The sequence below is a fragment of the Primulina eburnea genome, chromosome 11 (genome assembly GCF_022965805.1).
Source record: "Primulina eburnea isolate SZY01 chromosome 11, ASM2296580v1, whole genome shotgun sequence".
Taxonomy (NCBI): domain Eukaryota; kingdom Viridiplantae; phylum Streptophyta; class Magnoliopsida; order Lamiales; family Gesneriaceae; genus Primulina; species Primulina eburnea.
The window spans coordinates 523,929-542,919 of NC_133111.1; the positions used below are offsets into that span (position 1 = coordinate 523,929).

An 18,991-nucleotide genomic window follows, 5' to 3' on the forward strand; every position below is an offset into this window, starting at 1 on the left:
AAATATGACCCGTGAGACCGTCTCACACAAGTTTTTGCCAAAAATTAATACATTTCATGGATAATCAAAATAAAAGATCCGTCTCACAAATACGATTCGTAAGACCGTCTCACACAAATTTTTGCCAAAACTATTAAATAGAAATGACACAACACAACCAAAATAGGAGGACCCTATTGTATATATTGTTGGAATGATAATGAAATGATATTCATAAATCATAATATGACAACAACTTATATGAAACGGTCTCACATGTTTATGCGGTGTATTTTTTATTTATTTTATCCATAAAAAAATATTATTTTTTTAGGTTAAAAATATTATTTATTTTATTGTGAAAAAAAAATGGCACATCCCAACCAAAAAATGATATAAGAGTACTGAGTATAAGAAATGGCACAGCACAACCAAAAAAAGTGGACCCTACTACATATATTGTTGGAATGATATACGGAGAATCTAATGCTCTGCATATAGGAATTATCATTTTCTTTTATTTTTATCTTATTTATATTTCGGCATAATGAATATATTTCCAGTATTAAAAAAAAAAACTGAGGCACTAATTCGTCATTTTCATCGCAGAAACAATCATTTATACGCTTTAAAAAAAAAGTATAATTTTACACACGTATTTTTTATATGCAATATAATTACATTAAATTAATATTTTCTAGGCTCCACATTTTAAAGAACAATTAACTATATATGGGATAAATCTTTTATAAGTATTTTAAAGAACAATCTTTTATTTATTTTTATCATAAGTTTTTTATTTTTTTATATTTTTAATAAAATATAATACATGAGTGAATGAATATTTGGGAAAATCTACCTTATTGTAATTACATAAAATAGATTGAGAGATGTTTTGGGATAAAATTAGATAATGCTACTTATACAACAATTTGTATAACTAATAAACTTTTTTTTTTGACAGAAATACTTAAGTTTATTGCGAATAAGAATTATTACAATCTTCATACAAAACATCAATAATAGAATCTGGCGGTAACGTCCAGATCATGGGACGAGCATAGAAACAAGATGCTCTTGCAAGGTTATGGGCAACCTTATTTGCTTGTCGTCGTGTAAAGCAGACCTTGTATGATGGTCGTTGTCGAAGAATTACTCGGCACGCAGAAATTACTAAGCCAAATTCTGAATCATCCTCTCTTCGTGAGTTGATTGCATCGATTACCGCTTTAGAGTCTGATTCAAATGTTACCTCTTGTAAGCCCATGTCATCCACCCAGCTTAGAGCCTCTTTGAAGGCCATTGCTTCAGCTTCTTTGACTTCCACTAGGCCTGGGATGGCATTTGTTCTGGCTCTTATGAAGGAGCCCATGGAGTCTCGAAGCACCATTCTCATTCCTATGTTTCTACTTGCATTCTGTAGTGTTGCATCTACGTTGCATTTGAGAGTTGGTGTTTGTGGTTTTTTCCAATTGGTTGGATGGTTACATATTAGCTTCATTTGGTCCCTCAATGCCGCGCACCCCCTTCCAGTCAGATAGCAGCTGCATCGCTGAGTCAACAACTTGATGAGCTGTACTCGATATCCTATTCCATAGTTTCTCGTTGCGAGCTCTCCATATACCCCATAACACCATTGCAATTTTTTCCACTTCGGTTTCCGGAGCCTTACTAAGGATTTGAAATAGCCATTGTATAAAGCCTTCTGCCTCATTTGATAAGGATAGCACATAATGCCACATACCGATATTCTCCCAGCAGTGTTTTGCAAGTGGACAGAAAATGAAGAGGTGCCAGGAATTTTCCCACTCACTTCCACAAGTAGCACACAAAATTGGTACTGTTATGTGTTTCTTTTGGAGATTTCCTCTGTTCGGAAAAACATACCTAGCTGTACGCCATAGAAAAGTCTTTACCTTGGGTGGGATTTTTAGGTTCCACAGCTTCTGCCACTCTCCTTGGATCTTGTTTTCTTCGCCCCCCATTAGAATCTCTTGAGCAATTTTGTATCCTGAGCGAACAGAGTATTTCCCATTGTTCCCATGATGCCATATGCATTTGTCTCCTTCAGTGTCCAAGTGCAGAGGGATGTTCAGTATTTCTCTAACATCACGATTGCATAATAGATCCTGTAGCAGTTCTATATCTCATTGGTGAGTGGAGGGATTGATGAGATTTTTTACTGTCATAGTTTCTATGACCATTGTTGGAGAAGATTCAATATGGAAATTATGTGGGTCACGTAGCCAAGGGTCCTCCCATACACGGATATTCTGCCCATCTCCCACTCACCAGCGGACCCTTTTTTTCATGATAAATTTAGAATTTCACAGGCTTCGCCAGATATAGCTAGGATTATGGCCAAGCGGAGCCTCCAAAAAGCTCGAGTTGGGAAAATATTTCGCTTTTAGGATCCTAGTCATGAGAGACATAGGTTTAGAGATTAGATTCCATGCTTGTTTACCCAGCATTGCCAAGTTAAATGATTCCAAATTTCTGAAGCTCATTCCCCCATGGATCTTTCTAGTACAGAGACGCTCCCAACTTAGCCATTTTATACCTCGATTTCCATCTGGCCGAGAACCCCACCAAAACGAGTTCATGATTCGCTGGAGTTCATCAATGGTGGATTTTGGTAATAGGAATACATTCATACAGTAAGAGGGGAGGGCTTGGGCAACCGCTTTAATCAAAATTTCTCTTCCTGCTTTTGATAAATATTTGCCTCTCCAGCTGTGAATCCGTTTCCAAATTCTGTCTTTTATGTAGCTGAAAATCGCTCTTTTATTTTTTCCTATGAGCGAAGGCAACCCGAGATATTTTCCATCTCGCATATCTTTTGTAATCCCAAAAATGTTTGATAAGGTTTGTTGTTCTTCTCGGGCCAGGTTGCGGCTAAACATGATACCAGACTTTGCAAAGTTTATAGACTGTCCTGAGGCCTCCTCATAATCCCTCAATAGTTGCTTAAAGAAGTGGTGCGCTTGAGAAAGCAGCATGCATTTCCGTTTCACATGCAAGATAAAGAGACATAATCAAAATCAAAATTCACAAACTGTAAAAGGTAAAAGAGGAACACAGAAGAAGAAGTTACCAGGTTGAGCGCCCGAGCCAGCTACTTCATCTATCACCATGTCTATAAGGTCCTCAACTCGTAGGCTATCAAGTTCTATTCCGAAATTAAAGAAGGGGAGGAGAATTTCCTATCTGCTACCAATTCTTGGCTGCTGAGTTAAGTCTCCTCAAATTCGTAAGACCGGGGAAGAGTGGGTTGTGAAGGAAGATTAAGGAGGAAACCGGTCAAGCAAGAGAGAGGATCCGGAAGGTTAATATAGAAGAAACATCCTTTCGTTCTTTCTGGGAATAAGGGATATCATTGAAAAAGCGAGCATTTAGCCGGACAGACAAGGAAAAAGCATTGTCCCCAAGCCGACAGACAAAGAAATAATGAAGAACAGAAAGAAATAAGGAGGTTGTGCATCCTAAAAGCACATAAGTCGAAGTCATAATTCAGAAGGACTTCAGATGCAGTTGGTTCACAGGGACTACAAAAAATTTGGCTACCTCGATGTAAAAAGAAGGAATAGGGAATTGAAGATCATTTATGAAATTATCCTAGAAGAAAGTAGTGAAACCAGGGAGAGAATGATCGTGGACACTGAAAATAAGGTCATCATTGACTTTCTTTTTATAAATATAGGTTTGTTTAAACATTATGGCATGCATTCACATATATATCTCCCACATCATTTACTATATAGATTTTGATATACCATTGTCACAACATTTCTCTTTGCTACATTAGTTTTCCTCATTCACCTGCTGACTTTAGTATCGGAATGGTCACGCCGGACATCCTTCTGGTGCCTATTCACGTGGTTGACTTCGTGTTTGCATATCAACATGCACCAGCTTTTCTCGGGAGAAAAATATCTGGTTTGGACACATCTCGTTGTACTCTCATCCCTCGTCATTTGCATAACCCGATCCTGTGAAATTACACACGCATTTTACACTCATTTTTATCCAATCACATCAATACTTAATAAATATTTGTCATTAACTTTTCCATTCATATTGTAGTCAACGTCCTTCTTTTTTTTGAAAGAAAAGTCATGGTCTTTTTAATAAAAAGAGTTGTACGCATTTTCTATCCACCTTCCTTCGATCTGGAGGAAACACGCGAAGAACGTGTAAAAATAAAAACAACAATGCAAGAGCCGACAATCATTACGTGACAATTAATGATATTTATGGCATGTAATAAAAGGGTTTCATCATGACGTAGAAAAATAGAAAAAAAAACATATATATATAAAAGCGTTCACATTATAAAAAAACAAAGTGTTCAGACAAAGTTTAAACCGAATAATAGTCACATGCCAATAATTTATAATATCACTCTTTCAAATGTATATGTGTAAATGTGTAATGGTGTACATACGTACTTGTTTTAAAAAAATATTATTGAGAATATATAATATATTACCAGAGGTGTTTTAATTTAATTCGAACCTTCCCATTGAAGCTGTTAGCTAGTTTTCAAGAGAAAGAAAATTGAAATCTCGAGTACCTAGCCAGGTAACCATTTACAAACGAACCATCGCTGATTTCTACTCAGTTTGAAAATGGTAAGTTTTGATTAATAATTTTGTTATTGGGATTATAAATAACTGGGTCCAAACGCTTCTAGTATATAACACCATCTTTATTTTGTATTTTTTTTCATAATAGCCACACACTTTTTAATCAGTCCATCAACTTTAACATCATTCCTTAAAAAAATAACTTACAATTTTTATCTTAAATAAATGTCGCATCGTCAATTTGGAACCTGATAAAGAAAAATTTAGAAATGAACATGATGTTTTTTGGAATTTTTATGTGACTCTAGGACAAAAATGAGTATAGAATTTCAGTTATTGCCACTAATTTTCAGATTTATTATAAATATATATTTATATTTTATTGTCGCCTTCATAATAACCATTTATTATTACAAAACCGAAAACCTTCTATTTAATTAATTAATTGCATCACGACTTCCATTCATATATATAAGTTTGTTTATTATTATTTGCATTATTATATTTCTTTCATATATTGTGTGTGTTCACCAAAACTTTAAAATATTCACATTTCGACCCCTCCATCACATTTATATATCCAATCCCCACTGCATAGACTTCTTACTGAGTGAGTCATCGACTGCTGTTCTCTCTCTCTCTCTCACATTCATTCTCATATCAACGGCAGAACGACGTCGAAGCGCTTACGATGAACGGATTTGAGGTCGTGCTCAGGCTGGCTGACACCCACCGTTATTTTCTGCGTTCTGAACCTCGTGATCGTCACCATTTTCCTGATTCAAGGCCTCAAGCCTCACAACAAAACGCCAAAATCCAGCGAGAACGTCGCTCGAGCCCAGTCCCTCTTCGAACGAGTTAACTCCATCAAGCTCTCATTCTCCCGCTCGGAAAACCGCGACTTGGTTCCTGTGTCGACTGTCCATGAAGACGTCCCGAATCATGATCAAGATCAAGCCCGTCAAAGTCCTGAGGGAAGTGACTTTCACGTTACGAGGAGCAAGTCTGATACTGGAGCAAAAGCGTCTTCGACGGCGCCGTCTGTATCTGTGGTGATGAAGAAGTCCGCCAGTGAGAAGGTGGCGGCGTCCGAGAAGGAGGAGGAGGGAAGGAAGCTTTGGCAGCTGGGATGGCGGGTATGACGCGGTTGATGCCAGAGCGGATGATTTTATAAACAGGTTCAGGCAGCAGTTAAAGCTTCAGAGGCTGGATTCTCTGTTGAGGTACAAGGAAATGATGAAGAAGGGAGGGGGCAGTGCTTGACGACGAGACAATTACTGCCACTGCGAATAGCCCTTGCTGCTGCTGCTTTATCTAGATGGGCCCATGGCCGCCGATTCTTGCTCTTGTGGATCTAGGACCTGGGTGATTCTGATTCAGGAACATAAATATATTATTTTGTTTTTATTTTCATTTTCAGTATTTTAACACTTAATAATAATAATTGGATGTCTAAAATAATAATAATAATAATAATAATAATAATAATAATAATAATACTAATTGGAACGAAAGTATTTTTAATTATCTAAAATTTTGATTCCATTTTCTTCGATCAGAATCATGCTGTTCTTCGCATGTATTTTATATTTATTCGCGTGAAGAGAAGGGTTACATCGGATATGGGTGTTCTAACAGCGACAAATTTTATTTTAACTTAGATTTTATACTAAATAATTGAATCAATAAGATTTACATTAATTTTAATTAAATTATTACAAACAAATGTACGTACATGTTGTTTTATAGTAGATTTTTATTTAATTAATTATTTTCGTATAATTGTCTAATATTAGTAAAGTATTTAATTATTTCTCGAAATATCTATTGATTCTATTGAACCAGTGATAATTTTCAAATTTAAAAAAAAAATCCGAATGAGCAAATGAATAATTAATATTAATAATGTAATATAAATAAGTTCAGCAGATAATGAAATATTGGATTGATATATAAAAATGGATATAGCATTAATGTTTAAGGACAGAAATCCATATAATTTCAGTATTAATTTGAGGACATACTGAAACTTCAATTTAACCAAACTGAAAATCTTATAAGCTACACATAAGCAAACTAATGGCATTAAGGCTCATCAGTTTGACTTATCAGCAATAATCAGTTGAGTATGAGCAATTGCGGTATTTTGGTAAGCATGATCAGCTCGGATATCCAAATAAAACGATTTAGTATGTGTTACAAAGCTAATTAGATGATGATATACAGATAATCTTCACAAGTCAAATTATGAATCTTAGTTTAAGATACTGATAAATGTCGATGAAGATACTGAATCTGCACAGATTGAAGTTCAGAAGAGCCCAACTGAATGATCAGTCTAGCCGATAAGCCCAGTTGGCAGCAGACCTCAAAATCAGTTAAGCTCGAGAGCGTAAATGACCGTTTCAATATAAAAAATAACGTTGATATTCTTGTATTTAACATATATATTATTGTTGGGGGTTATAAATACAATATCTCGAAGATCAAATACAAGCTTTGAAAGAGGATTTAAAGCATGAGCAACTTATTTGAAGAAATTACCTAAAATGAAAGCAAACCCAAGTGTGAGAATACATTTGCTTTGCGAGATACAAACTGTAATGAATTAAATTCTCATACACAATCACTCACACATATACATTAGAATTTAGCTTCAAAGTTTAGATGAATGAGTCTTCACACAAATACATTAAATATTGTGTTTGTATTATTGAAATAAGAGACGTTAAACATTTGCGAATTGTGATGTTGCGTCCTACAATCGAGAGTGTGCTAGGAGTTTCGATTAGGCGATGGATAATTCCTAAGTCGAAATGGGTTTGTACAAAAGATTTGTATAAATCAAAGTCTTCTAATTGATCCTTCTTAAGAAGAAGAAGGGTGATGTTTGAGTTGTTACTATCCGAACATCTATAAACAAATTCGTGTTTATTTATTTTTCTCATTTACTTGTTATTGCATTGTCACGCCCCGAGACCGGGGTTAGTCGACATCGGTGTTGTTTATCAATCACACAATTAAAAACAACCAGCCTCGTAGCACATTATAAACCGAAAACCAGTTTATTTCATAATTTCTCAAAACTTGAGTCTTTACAACTGAAATAACTAATGCGGAAGCGTCTTACATAAAATTAAAAGTACTAAAATTCAAAAAGAAATAACATAACTAAACTAAATCACAAACTTCACCATCCCCAAAATTTGTTCAGATTCTTCTTCTTCAACCTGTTCTTCGGATTTATCTGGGAAGGGTGTAAGGGGTGAGTATTTTGAGAATACTCAGCAAGTGGGGGAATTTGAATACCACATAACAATTTATAACAATTTCGAATCATAACATAGCATGCTTTTCATAATCGTAACATCATATTCATAACACAATAACATTGCGATTTTTCACCTTTCATGGTTTACTGATATCAGTCCCTAAATTTTAATCCTCTAAGGGGGCGAGGCCATAAAACAGTTATATCCCACTGTTAGGGGTCATATGTTGGAATTCCACCCATTTTCATGGAATCCTCATAGTGCCAATCCAAAAACGTACCAACTTTCATAAAAACGTATAGGCAAAACGACGGTACTCGACCGCACTTTTAAACCAAAAAACCGAGAATTTAATATGCATAAAACCGAAATTTAAAACAGCCCACTTACCTTAAATTCTAGAGAAAACCGTAAAAAAGACTACGATTGTTTGCACAGGAATTTTCGAAATTCCTACTTCTCTGGCTGGACGGCGGCAGCGCTTCGCTGTACTCGAAAATTCCTAAGGGGACTAGGGGGAGATTCTCGAAATTTAGGTGTGATTTTTGAGCTTATAGGGTCCTCATATTTATAGGGGTTGGCTGCTATCAGGATCGAGTAATATCGCGTTGAAATCTGACTTAAATCTTTTATCTCAAATCGTGATATATCTATCCGTGATTTGTTCGAAATTTAAATATTTTATCTCATGTAATTTTCGAAATTTGCATATACATACACTGATTAATTTCGAAATCTAGGGATTTTATTATCTCTTGCTTGATCTTTTATCCCGGTACCTCCATATCAACTCAAATCTTAGACATTTATCTGCGAAATCTTCGAAATTCATTAATAAATCCTTAGATTGATAACCCAAAAATATATTATATTCTGACTGATTTAAATATTAATATCCAAGATTACACCATCAAATTATTAATCTAATATTATTCTGATGAGATCACGATACTTCAAAATCCCGGGTTTTACAGCATGCTATTGTTTTTAAGATACATTGTAAAAGCATTTTATGTGTATTTTAAATACCAAAATATTGCATACCAATTGTTTGATAAAAGTTTTCAACAAAAAAAAAACGTTTTTACACATTAAATATTTTACCAAAATGTTTATTCGGGTTATACGAAGGATTATTTTTAGGGTCTTCTGCTTTCTTTGAAAGCCATAATCGATTTAATTCATCGGTATTAAATATTTCAAGAACCGAACTATTGTGGCTCAATGATTATCCCTTAATCGATATTAACAACCTTGATGAGATTTTATTAAATTGATGAAATTTTGGTAGTGTTTGGAGTTATGTATTTCAAAATATATGAATTTCAATTTTTTTCTTTTAATTTCTAGAAAAAATACCATAAACCTTATATTCACTTTCAAAATTGTTTAATGCTAATTATGTATTCCAAGTTGATCCAATAAATGAGACAATTGAATTATATTCTACTTTGTGTAACTAATACGTAAATAAGTAAAATATAATCGAAATCCATATATTTAAAAAATCTGTCAATCTAAATACAACATTTGACAATTCTGGACGGAGGAAATTTGAAGCTATGAATTTAAAATTAACTTGATTAATTTATTTGATGAATTTATATTAGATGAAAAATTATGTAAATACAATGGCGCACGGAGAAAAAGGGCCTTTTATGCTAAGCATCTCAAATTTCGTCTTTTGCATAGTTCTGTGAACTAACGTTTTCAGTACTTTAAAGCAAATGGAATTGAAGATTGATTTTGATTATTCATAAAATCACTCACAATCAAACCAAATTACATTACCAATTTACTTAATTGAATCACAAAATTATTATTATTATTATTATTTATATAATCTCAACCAACTTTGCTTTTCCCGGCCTTCGCCTTCCCCTTTGAGTTATAGAAATCAAGTTGATTCTGAACTACTTCCTTCTCCTTTTGAAGCATCTCAATTTCATCTCGCAGCCTTTTCTCTATTACCAGTGGACCATGGACTGGGTTCTCTCGCCTAATCCTGGCCTCAATCATCATGGTTTCAGCCGGTTTTGCTTCTCTCCCCTTCTGAAACAGAACCCAGTATGTTAAGGACGTTTGCTCCAAAAAGCCAATTAACATTCTCGAAATCCTCAGCCTTTTCAGCCGGAAAATGTGGCGCAAACAAACAATCCGCGTCGCACCTCTTCCGGAGGCGAGTGCATGCTGCACATTTTTGGTCATGAGGACGCATCATGTTCATCATTCAATGCATGTGCGATTAATTATATATAGGGGAGAGTTTTGCCGATTTGCTGACGATTAATTTGTGTTTTTATTATCAATATCTGTCATACGATTTTATGTGTAGTTCGAGTCAACGGATTTAATTGATATAGCTAGATTTTTTTAATAGTATAAGATTTAGTTTATATGTTTCAGAAAAATATATGAATTTTTGGTTTTTACTTTCTTGGAAAGCCATTTGAATTTTTGTCAGATATATTAGAAACTATACATGTCATACTCTGATACAATTTTTTAAAATATTTTTAACTAAAGAATAAATTATATTTCTTTCAAAAATTAAAAGTATAAATTAATTTTAATGAAAAGTTTCTTGGAATAAAATTTTGAATTCCTTGAATTGAGTAGGTTACATATGCATTAAATCGTGGTCAAAGCAATGGAAATTTGGAATCACTATGTTTTGAATGGAATGTATTTAATTTTAAATACAATAATATATTTATGTCAAGTTATTACACCCAAAAAAAAAAAACCCCAAATAAAGTCCTTACTAGAGGAAAAGTCTCTTTTACCTAATTATTGTGGCGTCTATAATTAAAGAAAACGTGATTTTAAATCAATATTTTCATATTTTGTATAGAATCGGAACATGATCAATACGATTTAAAATATTTGAGTTGCAGCATTATCAATTTATCATCATAGCTCACATTTTCGGAGACACTATCTTTTCCACTCATTTAAAAGAAACAAGTAAAATCTTAATCACAAAATATGTTCCAAGTTCATCCTGGCGGGTATCGCTTGCAGGTCCCTCGCTCTGTGGGATGCACGTAAGGCGCGCGTGTGCATGTCATGATCATTTTCAAAATTTTCCTCTGAAGTTGAAGTATAAATATTGCCTCATGCATTCAAATGAAGTACCGCCAGCTTCAAAGAAGTTTGACGAATTAAACAATGAAATATTGCAACTGTGTGAGAATGCGCGGCATCAAAGCTGGTGAAGCAGTATCTTCTTGCTTACTTCAATCCAAGAGATATTTGATTATGCATTTTAGCTCTAAATGGAAGACATTTCAGAAAAGGAAAACAATACAAAATTTGACTCATAGCTCTGCAAAATAATCTTATCAAATTTATTGTTTTTGAAAATTAACTCTCTCAAATGTAAATTTTGAAGTCGGTTTCGCCCTGTTCCATTGCAGACTCATTCAAAACCTTAAATCGATTACCGAAATTCTTTGTTCGGTCCATTGGAGTCATTTCGAACGGACGAGCTGGCTTTCTTCTTGAAAATAAAATGCCTTTTTTATTAAAATTAATTCAGTTTTCATGCTTTTTTTTTCAATTGTTTCATTCTCGAATCACAACATAAATGACCACATAGATATAATAATATATAGTCAATGGCCAATCAAAAAATCGAAAATTGAATTTACATATTTTATGGCAAGATAAGGAATTGATTAAGAGCCGATATACTTGCTGCAGTCTTGTTATGGCATGATCTATGTATATGTAGTAAGAAAAATCTTGTTCCGGATTGTTGAAAATTATTTAAAAATTAACGCTCCATGTAATTTATAAGTAAAAAATAATCATTTTAATCAATTGAAATTACTAGAATGGAAAGATGGATCATAATTGTATTAATTAACATAATTTGTTCAATATTTGACGAAATTTATCACACAATTAAGTTGATTTTCCTACAACAGAATATTCATATCCTCTCCCTTTTTTCCACACAAACTTTATAATTGTATATTTCAAAATAAGCTCATAATCTTTGCAAATTAAGTATGTCACCAGTCCATCATAACCCAACATAATTTTCAGCTCCCCATCTCTGATCCTAAAAATTTATGGCTCACTCTTTCTCAATCCTTTCAAATTTAGTCTTTTTGATAATCATACGATCAGCAATCTGTTGATATTTTCTGAGGCTAAGGAAAAGCTATGCAAGACAGCTGCACAATCACTCCATGCCATAAACAGTATTCGTAACGACTCTGAAGCCATTCGATTAGCTTCGACCGACTATGGAGATATTATTCATCAAAACCCTTCAGCGGTTCTTTATCCTTCATCAATTAATGACATTACCGACATAATTAAATCGTCGATCAATAATGTTAGGCCATTTACCATTTCTGCAAGAGGCAATGGACATTCTGTTAGGGGACAGGCCATGGCAAGTAACGGAGTGGTTGTGAACATGAAATCATTGGGTGAAATCGGAGTCAGAATCAGGGTTTCTTTCAATCCTTCATTAGGGTTTTATGCAGATGTTGGAGGTGAGCAGTTATGGATCGATGTTTTGCACGAGACGTTGAAGCACGGCCTCATGCCTGTATCTTGGACTGATTATGTTTACTTAACTGTGGGTGGAACACTTTCTAATGCGGGAATTGGTGGGCAAGCATTTTTACATGGTCCTCTCATTAGCAATGTTCTTGAACTTGATGTTATAACAGGTACAAATATAAATACACACATATGCCTCTGTGTGTGTGTGTAAATGTATGTAAAAATTCATTGTTTGGATGATATTTGTTGCTTTGTGATATGTTCGATATTTAGGTACTGGGACCTTTTTCACTTGCTCCAAAACAAAGAATTCAGACCTATTTTTTGGAGTTCTAGGAGGACTGGGGCAATTTGGCATAATCACAAGAGCAAGAATTATCCTAAAAAAAGCACCGACAAGAGTGAGTGATTCATATATGTACACACACACACGTAAATACTTTGATTATCATAAGATTTGCTTTGACATACAATTGCGAATTCGCAGGAATAATATTAGAAATTATACAGTACTGATCAATTTCATTATATATATGTGTATATGTTTGTTTTCACTTTTTTGAAATTTTTAATTTCAAACTTGAAATCTATACTATTCAATAATCTGGTCAACTCAATTACATTAATTTTGCAGAATTTGAGTTTAAATTTGGATACGACATAAACATATACGAGTTTCTTATTAATTAATAAATTCTAGTTATTATTTTCCTAGGTAAAATGGGTGAGATTGTTGTATAGCGATTTTTCCATATTTACTAGGGACCAAGAACATCTCATCTCAAGTAGTTCCCCAAACTATGTGGAAGGTTTCATTGTTGCAAGTGAGACCACTCCCAATAGTTGGCCATCTTCTCTTCTTCGACTTCTGGTCGAAACGGCGTTACTTCGTTCTTGAAGAACAAAGGTCTCCTCTACACCATAGAATTGGTTAAGTATTATGACGATCAAAGTGCAAGTACCATCGACGAGGTAAGCATTCTATTCTCGTCGTTCCGTGTTCATGTTTATTAATCGAGTTTGAGCATATATAATTTTTGGCCTTAACCAACATGAAAAACAAGTTTTATCACATAAAAAATTTGAAAAAAAAAAATTAAAACATCAAACTATAATTGTTCCTACATTTTCACTTATGTTGTTGGTAGGAATTTCAACGATTGCTCCAAGAGTTGAACTTTATTCCTGGTATTGCGTTCAACAAAGATGTCCCCATTTTTGATTTCCTCACCCGAGTTGGAGATTTGGATAACCCCGAAACAATCCAAGCACATCCATGGCTGAATCTCTTCATACCGAAGTCTCGGATTCAAGATTTCAATTCTCAAATTTTAGTCGACATGATTCATAGATTCAACGATACCAATGGCCTCTACATTTTCTACCCACTTAACAAAAACAAGTAATCATACTTACATCGCTCATTATTATTTATTTTATTATTATTTTTTCTCATGAGCTAAAGTACAGTAATTGTTGAATATATATACATATACACACACAGATGGGACGATCGAATGTCTGCTGTTATACCAGATGAAGATGTGTTCTATACTATTGGATTGCTCCATTCAAGTAATCCAAAGACATTCGAAAAGTTCGACAAATTAAACAATGAGATACTGAGATTATCTGAGAAGGCTGGGATCAAGGTGAAACAATATCTTCCTTATATTAAATCCAAGGAAGATTGGGTGAAGCATTTTGGCTCTAAATGGAGAATATTTCAGAAAAGGAAAACAATGTTTGATCCCAAAATGATATTGTCACCGGGCCAAAGAATTTTCAATGTTGCCTAGCATTCAGAATTTACTTGTAATTGATGCATGTCATTATATACTTTTAATTTATTGGTCCAACGCATTAATTTGTTTAATAAAAAAAGTGGTTTGCCTTAAAAAATGTTGTGTGAATGGCGATCTAATCAAATAACAATATGAAATCCAATATTCTTACCTACTGCACGCCTGCTCTTTTTTTTATTTTTTTTTAAAAAAAGTATATACTACGTATAGAATATGATGAAATATTTCTATAATTCCCGTCGATTCCTTGCACTTGCTTGTCTTTTCATGAGTATTGGTAAAAAAATAACCTAACCACACCTTTTAAAACAATCTAGAAAAGCATGTTTCAAAAAATAAAAAAACAATCTAGAAAAGCATTAATCCAAAGTATGGTACAAATTTGGTTTAATCTCATGAATTTCATCAAACAAACTGATCAAGTATAGATCTTGTTTAATGAAAATGGATATGGATTAAACAAAACCTACGTCAGAAGTAATAATTTTTTATAGACTTATTGAAATTAATTTCGGGTACTGAATTGGAGATAATGCTGAATGCATGATTCTCATTCCCTTTGCCTCTTACATAAAGAAAATAATCTTAGTTGATGCATTATTTTCGGAAATAATAATGAGGAAAAATCAAATAAAATCAAAGCAGGTTTCATATTATTTTGACCAAGACGGAAGTTATAATCTCTACCCAAATAAAATCTATTGATCGAAAAAAAATATTATTTTATTATAATTAATTACGACAAATGATGTGTTTCTAGAATCAAATTATTGGAATTAACCCTGATAGTCTCCACTTGATTAGAATATAATTACTCCTAAGATTAATAAATCTGTTTTAATATATAGCATATCGATCTATGTTACTCTTGCTAATTTCATGCCCGTGCGAGTGAAATTTCTACTAGTCAATAATGATAGTTGATATAATTAAATTAAATATTCAATCAGCAAAATTTAATCTAAATATATATTTTTTATAAATAAAAATATAACTTAAGTGCCATAACTAAAGCCACTTGGAATATAATATAATATAAAATAAAAAAATTTACTTGTACACTCTAACATACATATAAGGGTTCACACTGTCGAACAAGAATGTTTATTAATCCGTTCAAACTTGATTTCTGAAATAATAGACTTCAATTTTTTATTCTGCTAGCGAGTTATATATATATATATATATATATATATATATATATATATATATATATATATATATATATATATATATATATATATATATATATATATATATATATATATATATATATATAAAGTTGCTTAAAATGAAAACTAATTTATTGGTTGGAGTCAATACTTAGATGACATTGCGAAAAATATGTGTGAATGTGAACACTTTTACTTAGGTCACAAGTACAAGCTAAGGTTAGTCAATTTTTCTTGTAGCTTAAAAAATGGAAGTTCCTCAATGAAAAGACTAGTAAATATTTTATATTGAATCGAAGATATAGTCATGTCTGAAATTTGGAACACAGCTTTAGCCATCTTATATTATCATTTTGTCGTTACTTCAAAGAAGATTACATTTAAGCAAAGTTGATCAGCTCGATTCAAGTAATTCAACTTGAGGATTCATTTTTAAAAATCACAAAAACTTTTATGAAAACGTCTCACATGTTATTTTCATATTTGACCTGAACTTATGAAAAATATTACCTTTAACCCAAAAGTATTATAGATCTGGGTCAATCCGTCTCACGAATATAAATTTGTAATGACCGTAGTACCGACTCCAATATACCATTTGTATTCATCTCTTAATATCTTCAAAATTATGGAGGATAATTAAGAGTGTTCAAAAGTATTTTCATTTATTTATCAAAAAAATCAAAATCACTTTAAAAAAAATCAAAATCAGTACCAGATAGTTTTAAGATTTTGATTAAATTAAATAGAAGCTAATGCGAAAAATATGAGATTAATTAAAAAAATATACAAAATTAATTTTTTTAACTATTGAAAGATGAGGTTTTTTAGAAGTTTCAAAGACGCCCGAAAGCGAGTGGAATTAACTTTGAAGTAGCTAGCCATCTCTCCTGCACCTCCCAAAGACAAATACCACAAATATAATGAAATTACACAAGAACCCCTTACCTTCCCAACTTGACCGATCAATTCAACACGATGAATGAGCTTTGACCGTTATGCGCTTAATTTTCTACCCCGTTGGTCACATCTCCATTACCTCTTTGCTACACTTCTCATGTTCCGACTTCCCTTTCTTGATATTAATAAATATATAATATTTAATACTCGGGGATTCTTTTTATAAGGGATCTGTTAATGATCTTCCTGTATTTCATGGCAACATATAAATGAGCCCTCCTTTATAAATTTACTGTCTTATCATTGACAGATCCTTTGGTTTCTTTAAAGGGTCTAGGTTGATTGGTGCATGAAGCAGTAGGAGTTTTTGGGATGAATCAAAAGATTAAAGGTGTGATCCTGTTAAGCTCTGACAGACTTCCACAAATGTGCATGATTAATGGACTTCGTTTTTCTCCTCGATGAAGGCCGCCGCGCCGCTTTTCTTCGTCATGTGATCCAGTCTTTTGGTTGTTCTTACATTTGCCTATGGTCTAAATTAGCTCAACCAGCCAAGTAAGAAATGATTCACATGATTATACTCGAAGGAAGTAGTACTTTGTATCTCATGACGTTCTCATCAACCCGCCCTTTCGTTTTGCAGTTGCTTATATTGTTTGGATCGAATATACCAAGAAACAAGCAGCCAGCGACCGAGCTCGTCCACTGGAAGCCATGCCAGAAGCCTTTTCGATGCTTACTCGGAATCGATTAACTATATTGATAGTTGGTATGCTGTGGATTAGATAATTAACGGTGCAAATTAATGGTTAAACTTTGCACATTTTCTTCATCAAATTGTTGGTTAATGCTTTGAAGTTAAATATATATGTATCGATGAAGCCAATATGTACAAGCGCCTTTCTTTTCAGCCGGATTCCAGGGTTTTCGTTTAAGAACAATCTTCCTTACACGGAGTTTAAGATAGAGGAACTTCAAAGGATGACAGCAAGTGAAGTGCAGCTCCAATTTTATCAGGAAGCTAGGATTAAGGTAATTATTTCCTCAGCTGATCTTCTTTTCCCTTTTTTTTAGGTTCATGTTTTAATTTTATTATGTACAGACTGCAGTTTTCATGGGGTGTGCCAGCGGAGAGATTGAGATAGGAATGCTTCATCAACCTACGGTAATAAAAAGAAATCTTTAAATTCTTGTCTGCACCAATTAAGTTTTGAAATACACTGCTGCACTTTATGTATGATCGATCGAGATTAACACTAGTTTTTCCCCCTTAAAGGCGGACCTGGAAATGGAAATGAAAAATTTATTCCCAATGCACTTCTCCAGAGAATTAGTAACGCGTCCTCAGCCTGCGGATCCAATCCAGCCTTCGTCTTCTTCTTCATCATTAAAATCATTGTCATTCGATAGCCCTGAATATTCACCTCAAGTTTTCAGCATTCCCTCTACTTCTGCCGTGCAAGCTGAACCTGCAAAATTAAAACAAGCAGTTATCACAGAATCATCATTTCCATTTGTTGGAAATGCACCAAAACGAGTAAATTTGGCACCAAACACATCTTATGACCCTCATCAGCTCGCGATACAAGCCTTGAGACAAATTCGGTACACAAAGTTTCCTACCATAGAGAGTGAAGATGATGCAATACAAAAGGCAATTCTTGCTGTCTTATCTTCTCCTTCCTCCACTAATTCTTCCTCTACTACTCAGCAGAATCCACTAAATTTACCATTTATTAGTCCCGTAAAGAATAGACCGACTGCATTTCAAAGATATACAAACAGTTTGGCTCCATCGTCTTCGATGAACCATAAACCTAACACGTTAAGAAGAGCTGTTGTGTTCTTCAGAAACTTGAGTATGAGGAGAAGACAAGAAAATCAGACTCGAGAAAACCGTCCCCCTGCTACTCGGTTGCACCACATGATATCAGAAAGGAAAAGACGTGAAAAGTTGAATGAGGTTTTTCAAGAATTGAGATCATTGCTCCCTGCAGGATCAAAGGTATATCTATAACATTACACTATATATGCATTATTTTCACTGTTCTAATTCAAAATCCTGGGTTTATCCCTTGTATATATACACTCCAAAGGATGTTTAAAAAAAATTTGCCCGCAGAAGGATAAGACCTCAATTCTTAGCAGCACGACTCAGTACTTGGGCTCATTGATATCTCAAGTTTCAGAACTCAGTAAAAGAAACCAGGAACTGGAAGCGTCTCTTTTGAGCCAAGAAGAAGCCATGGTGTGGCGCTTTTCTTCAGCTCAAGATCAAAGGCTAAATGTTGAGATCAACCAAGTTTCGGAACAGACATCAGAAGCAAGAATCTTGGATTTGAGAGTTACAATACGAGGAGAATGCAACATGGTAGATTTGGTTATTCGGATACTGGAGTTTATAAAACAGCAAAATAATGTCGGGTTACAGTCTTTAGAATCCAACACAAAACCAGTAGAATCAACGTCAGTGCACTGCGTGGTGTTAAGACTGAAGATTGAGGTATGCATATTTGAGGTTTGTATAGAGAATATCGCTCAAGATTACAAGTTTAAGACGATTTTTATGCATCTTCTTGTAGGGTGATGAATCTGACTGGTCTGGGTCTCAAAGAAGGAAGTCACGAGGTCCTCCTGATGCCGTGGCTCGTTTGACTAATCACACCAAATTCACCCAAAAGTCTTCATATCATAGTCCATCAACTACTCCTAGCTAGCAATAATTTTGTACTCTGATACTCAATTTTGTTGGA

General features: G+C 33.8%; 2 protein-coding genes across 2 annotated transcripts; both read left to right on the forward strand.

The window, feature by feature from the left end:
* The first annotated feature begins 3,504 nt into the window (after nucleotides 1-3,504).
* Nucleotides 3,505-14,160, forward strand: LOC140804457 (cytokinin dehydrogenase 3-like). Its single transcript, XM_073160497.1, is given in 10 exon segments — nucleotides 3,505-3,679; nucleotides 5,352-5,701; nucleotides 5,744-5,887; nucleotides 8,578-8,635; nucleotides 12,019-12,528; nucleotides 12,635-12,762; nucleotides 13,077-13,215; nucleotides 13,218-13,333; nucleotides 13,510-13,763; nucleotides 13,866-14,160. Coding segments are annotated over 10 exon segments (2,169 nt in total).
* A 2,317-nt stretch (nucleotides 14,161-16,477) lies between these two features.
* LOC140804375 (putative transcription factor bHLH041) lies at nucleotides 16,478-18,991 on the forward strand. The gene is made up of 7 exons (XM_073160364.1): nucleotides 16,478-16,793; nucleotides 16,882-17,007; nucleotides 17,150-17,270; nucleotides 17,341-17,403; nucleotides 17,515-18,243; nucleotides 18,361-18,741; nucleotides 18,821-18,991. Exons 1-7 carry the CDS (start codon nucleotides 16,678-16,680, stop codon nucleotides 18,953-18,955), a joined length of 1,671 nt encoding a protein of 556 aa, XP_073016465.1. The 5' UTR covers nucleotides 16,478-16,677; the 3' UTR covers nucleotides 18,956-18,991.

Bases quoted from the DNA above. Each gene is read 5' to 3' on its own strand.
- LOC140804375 (XM_073160364.1), top strand. From the start codon at position 16,678: ATGGACTTCGTTTTTCTCCTCGATGAAGGCCGCCGCGCCGCTTTTCTT. The intron at 16,794-16,881 runs GTAAGAAATGAT...TTCGTTTTGCAG, and splicing joins AAATTAGCTCAACCAGCCAA to TTGCTTATATTGTTTGGATC. The intron at 18,742-18,820 runs GTATGCATATTT...ATCTTCTTGTAG, and splicing joins TGTTAAGACTGAAGATTGAG to GGTGATGAATCTGACTGGTC.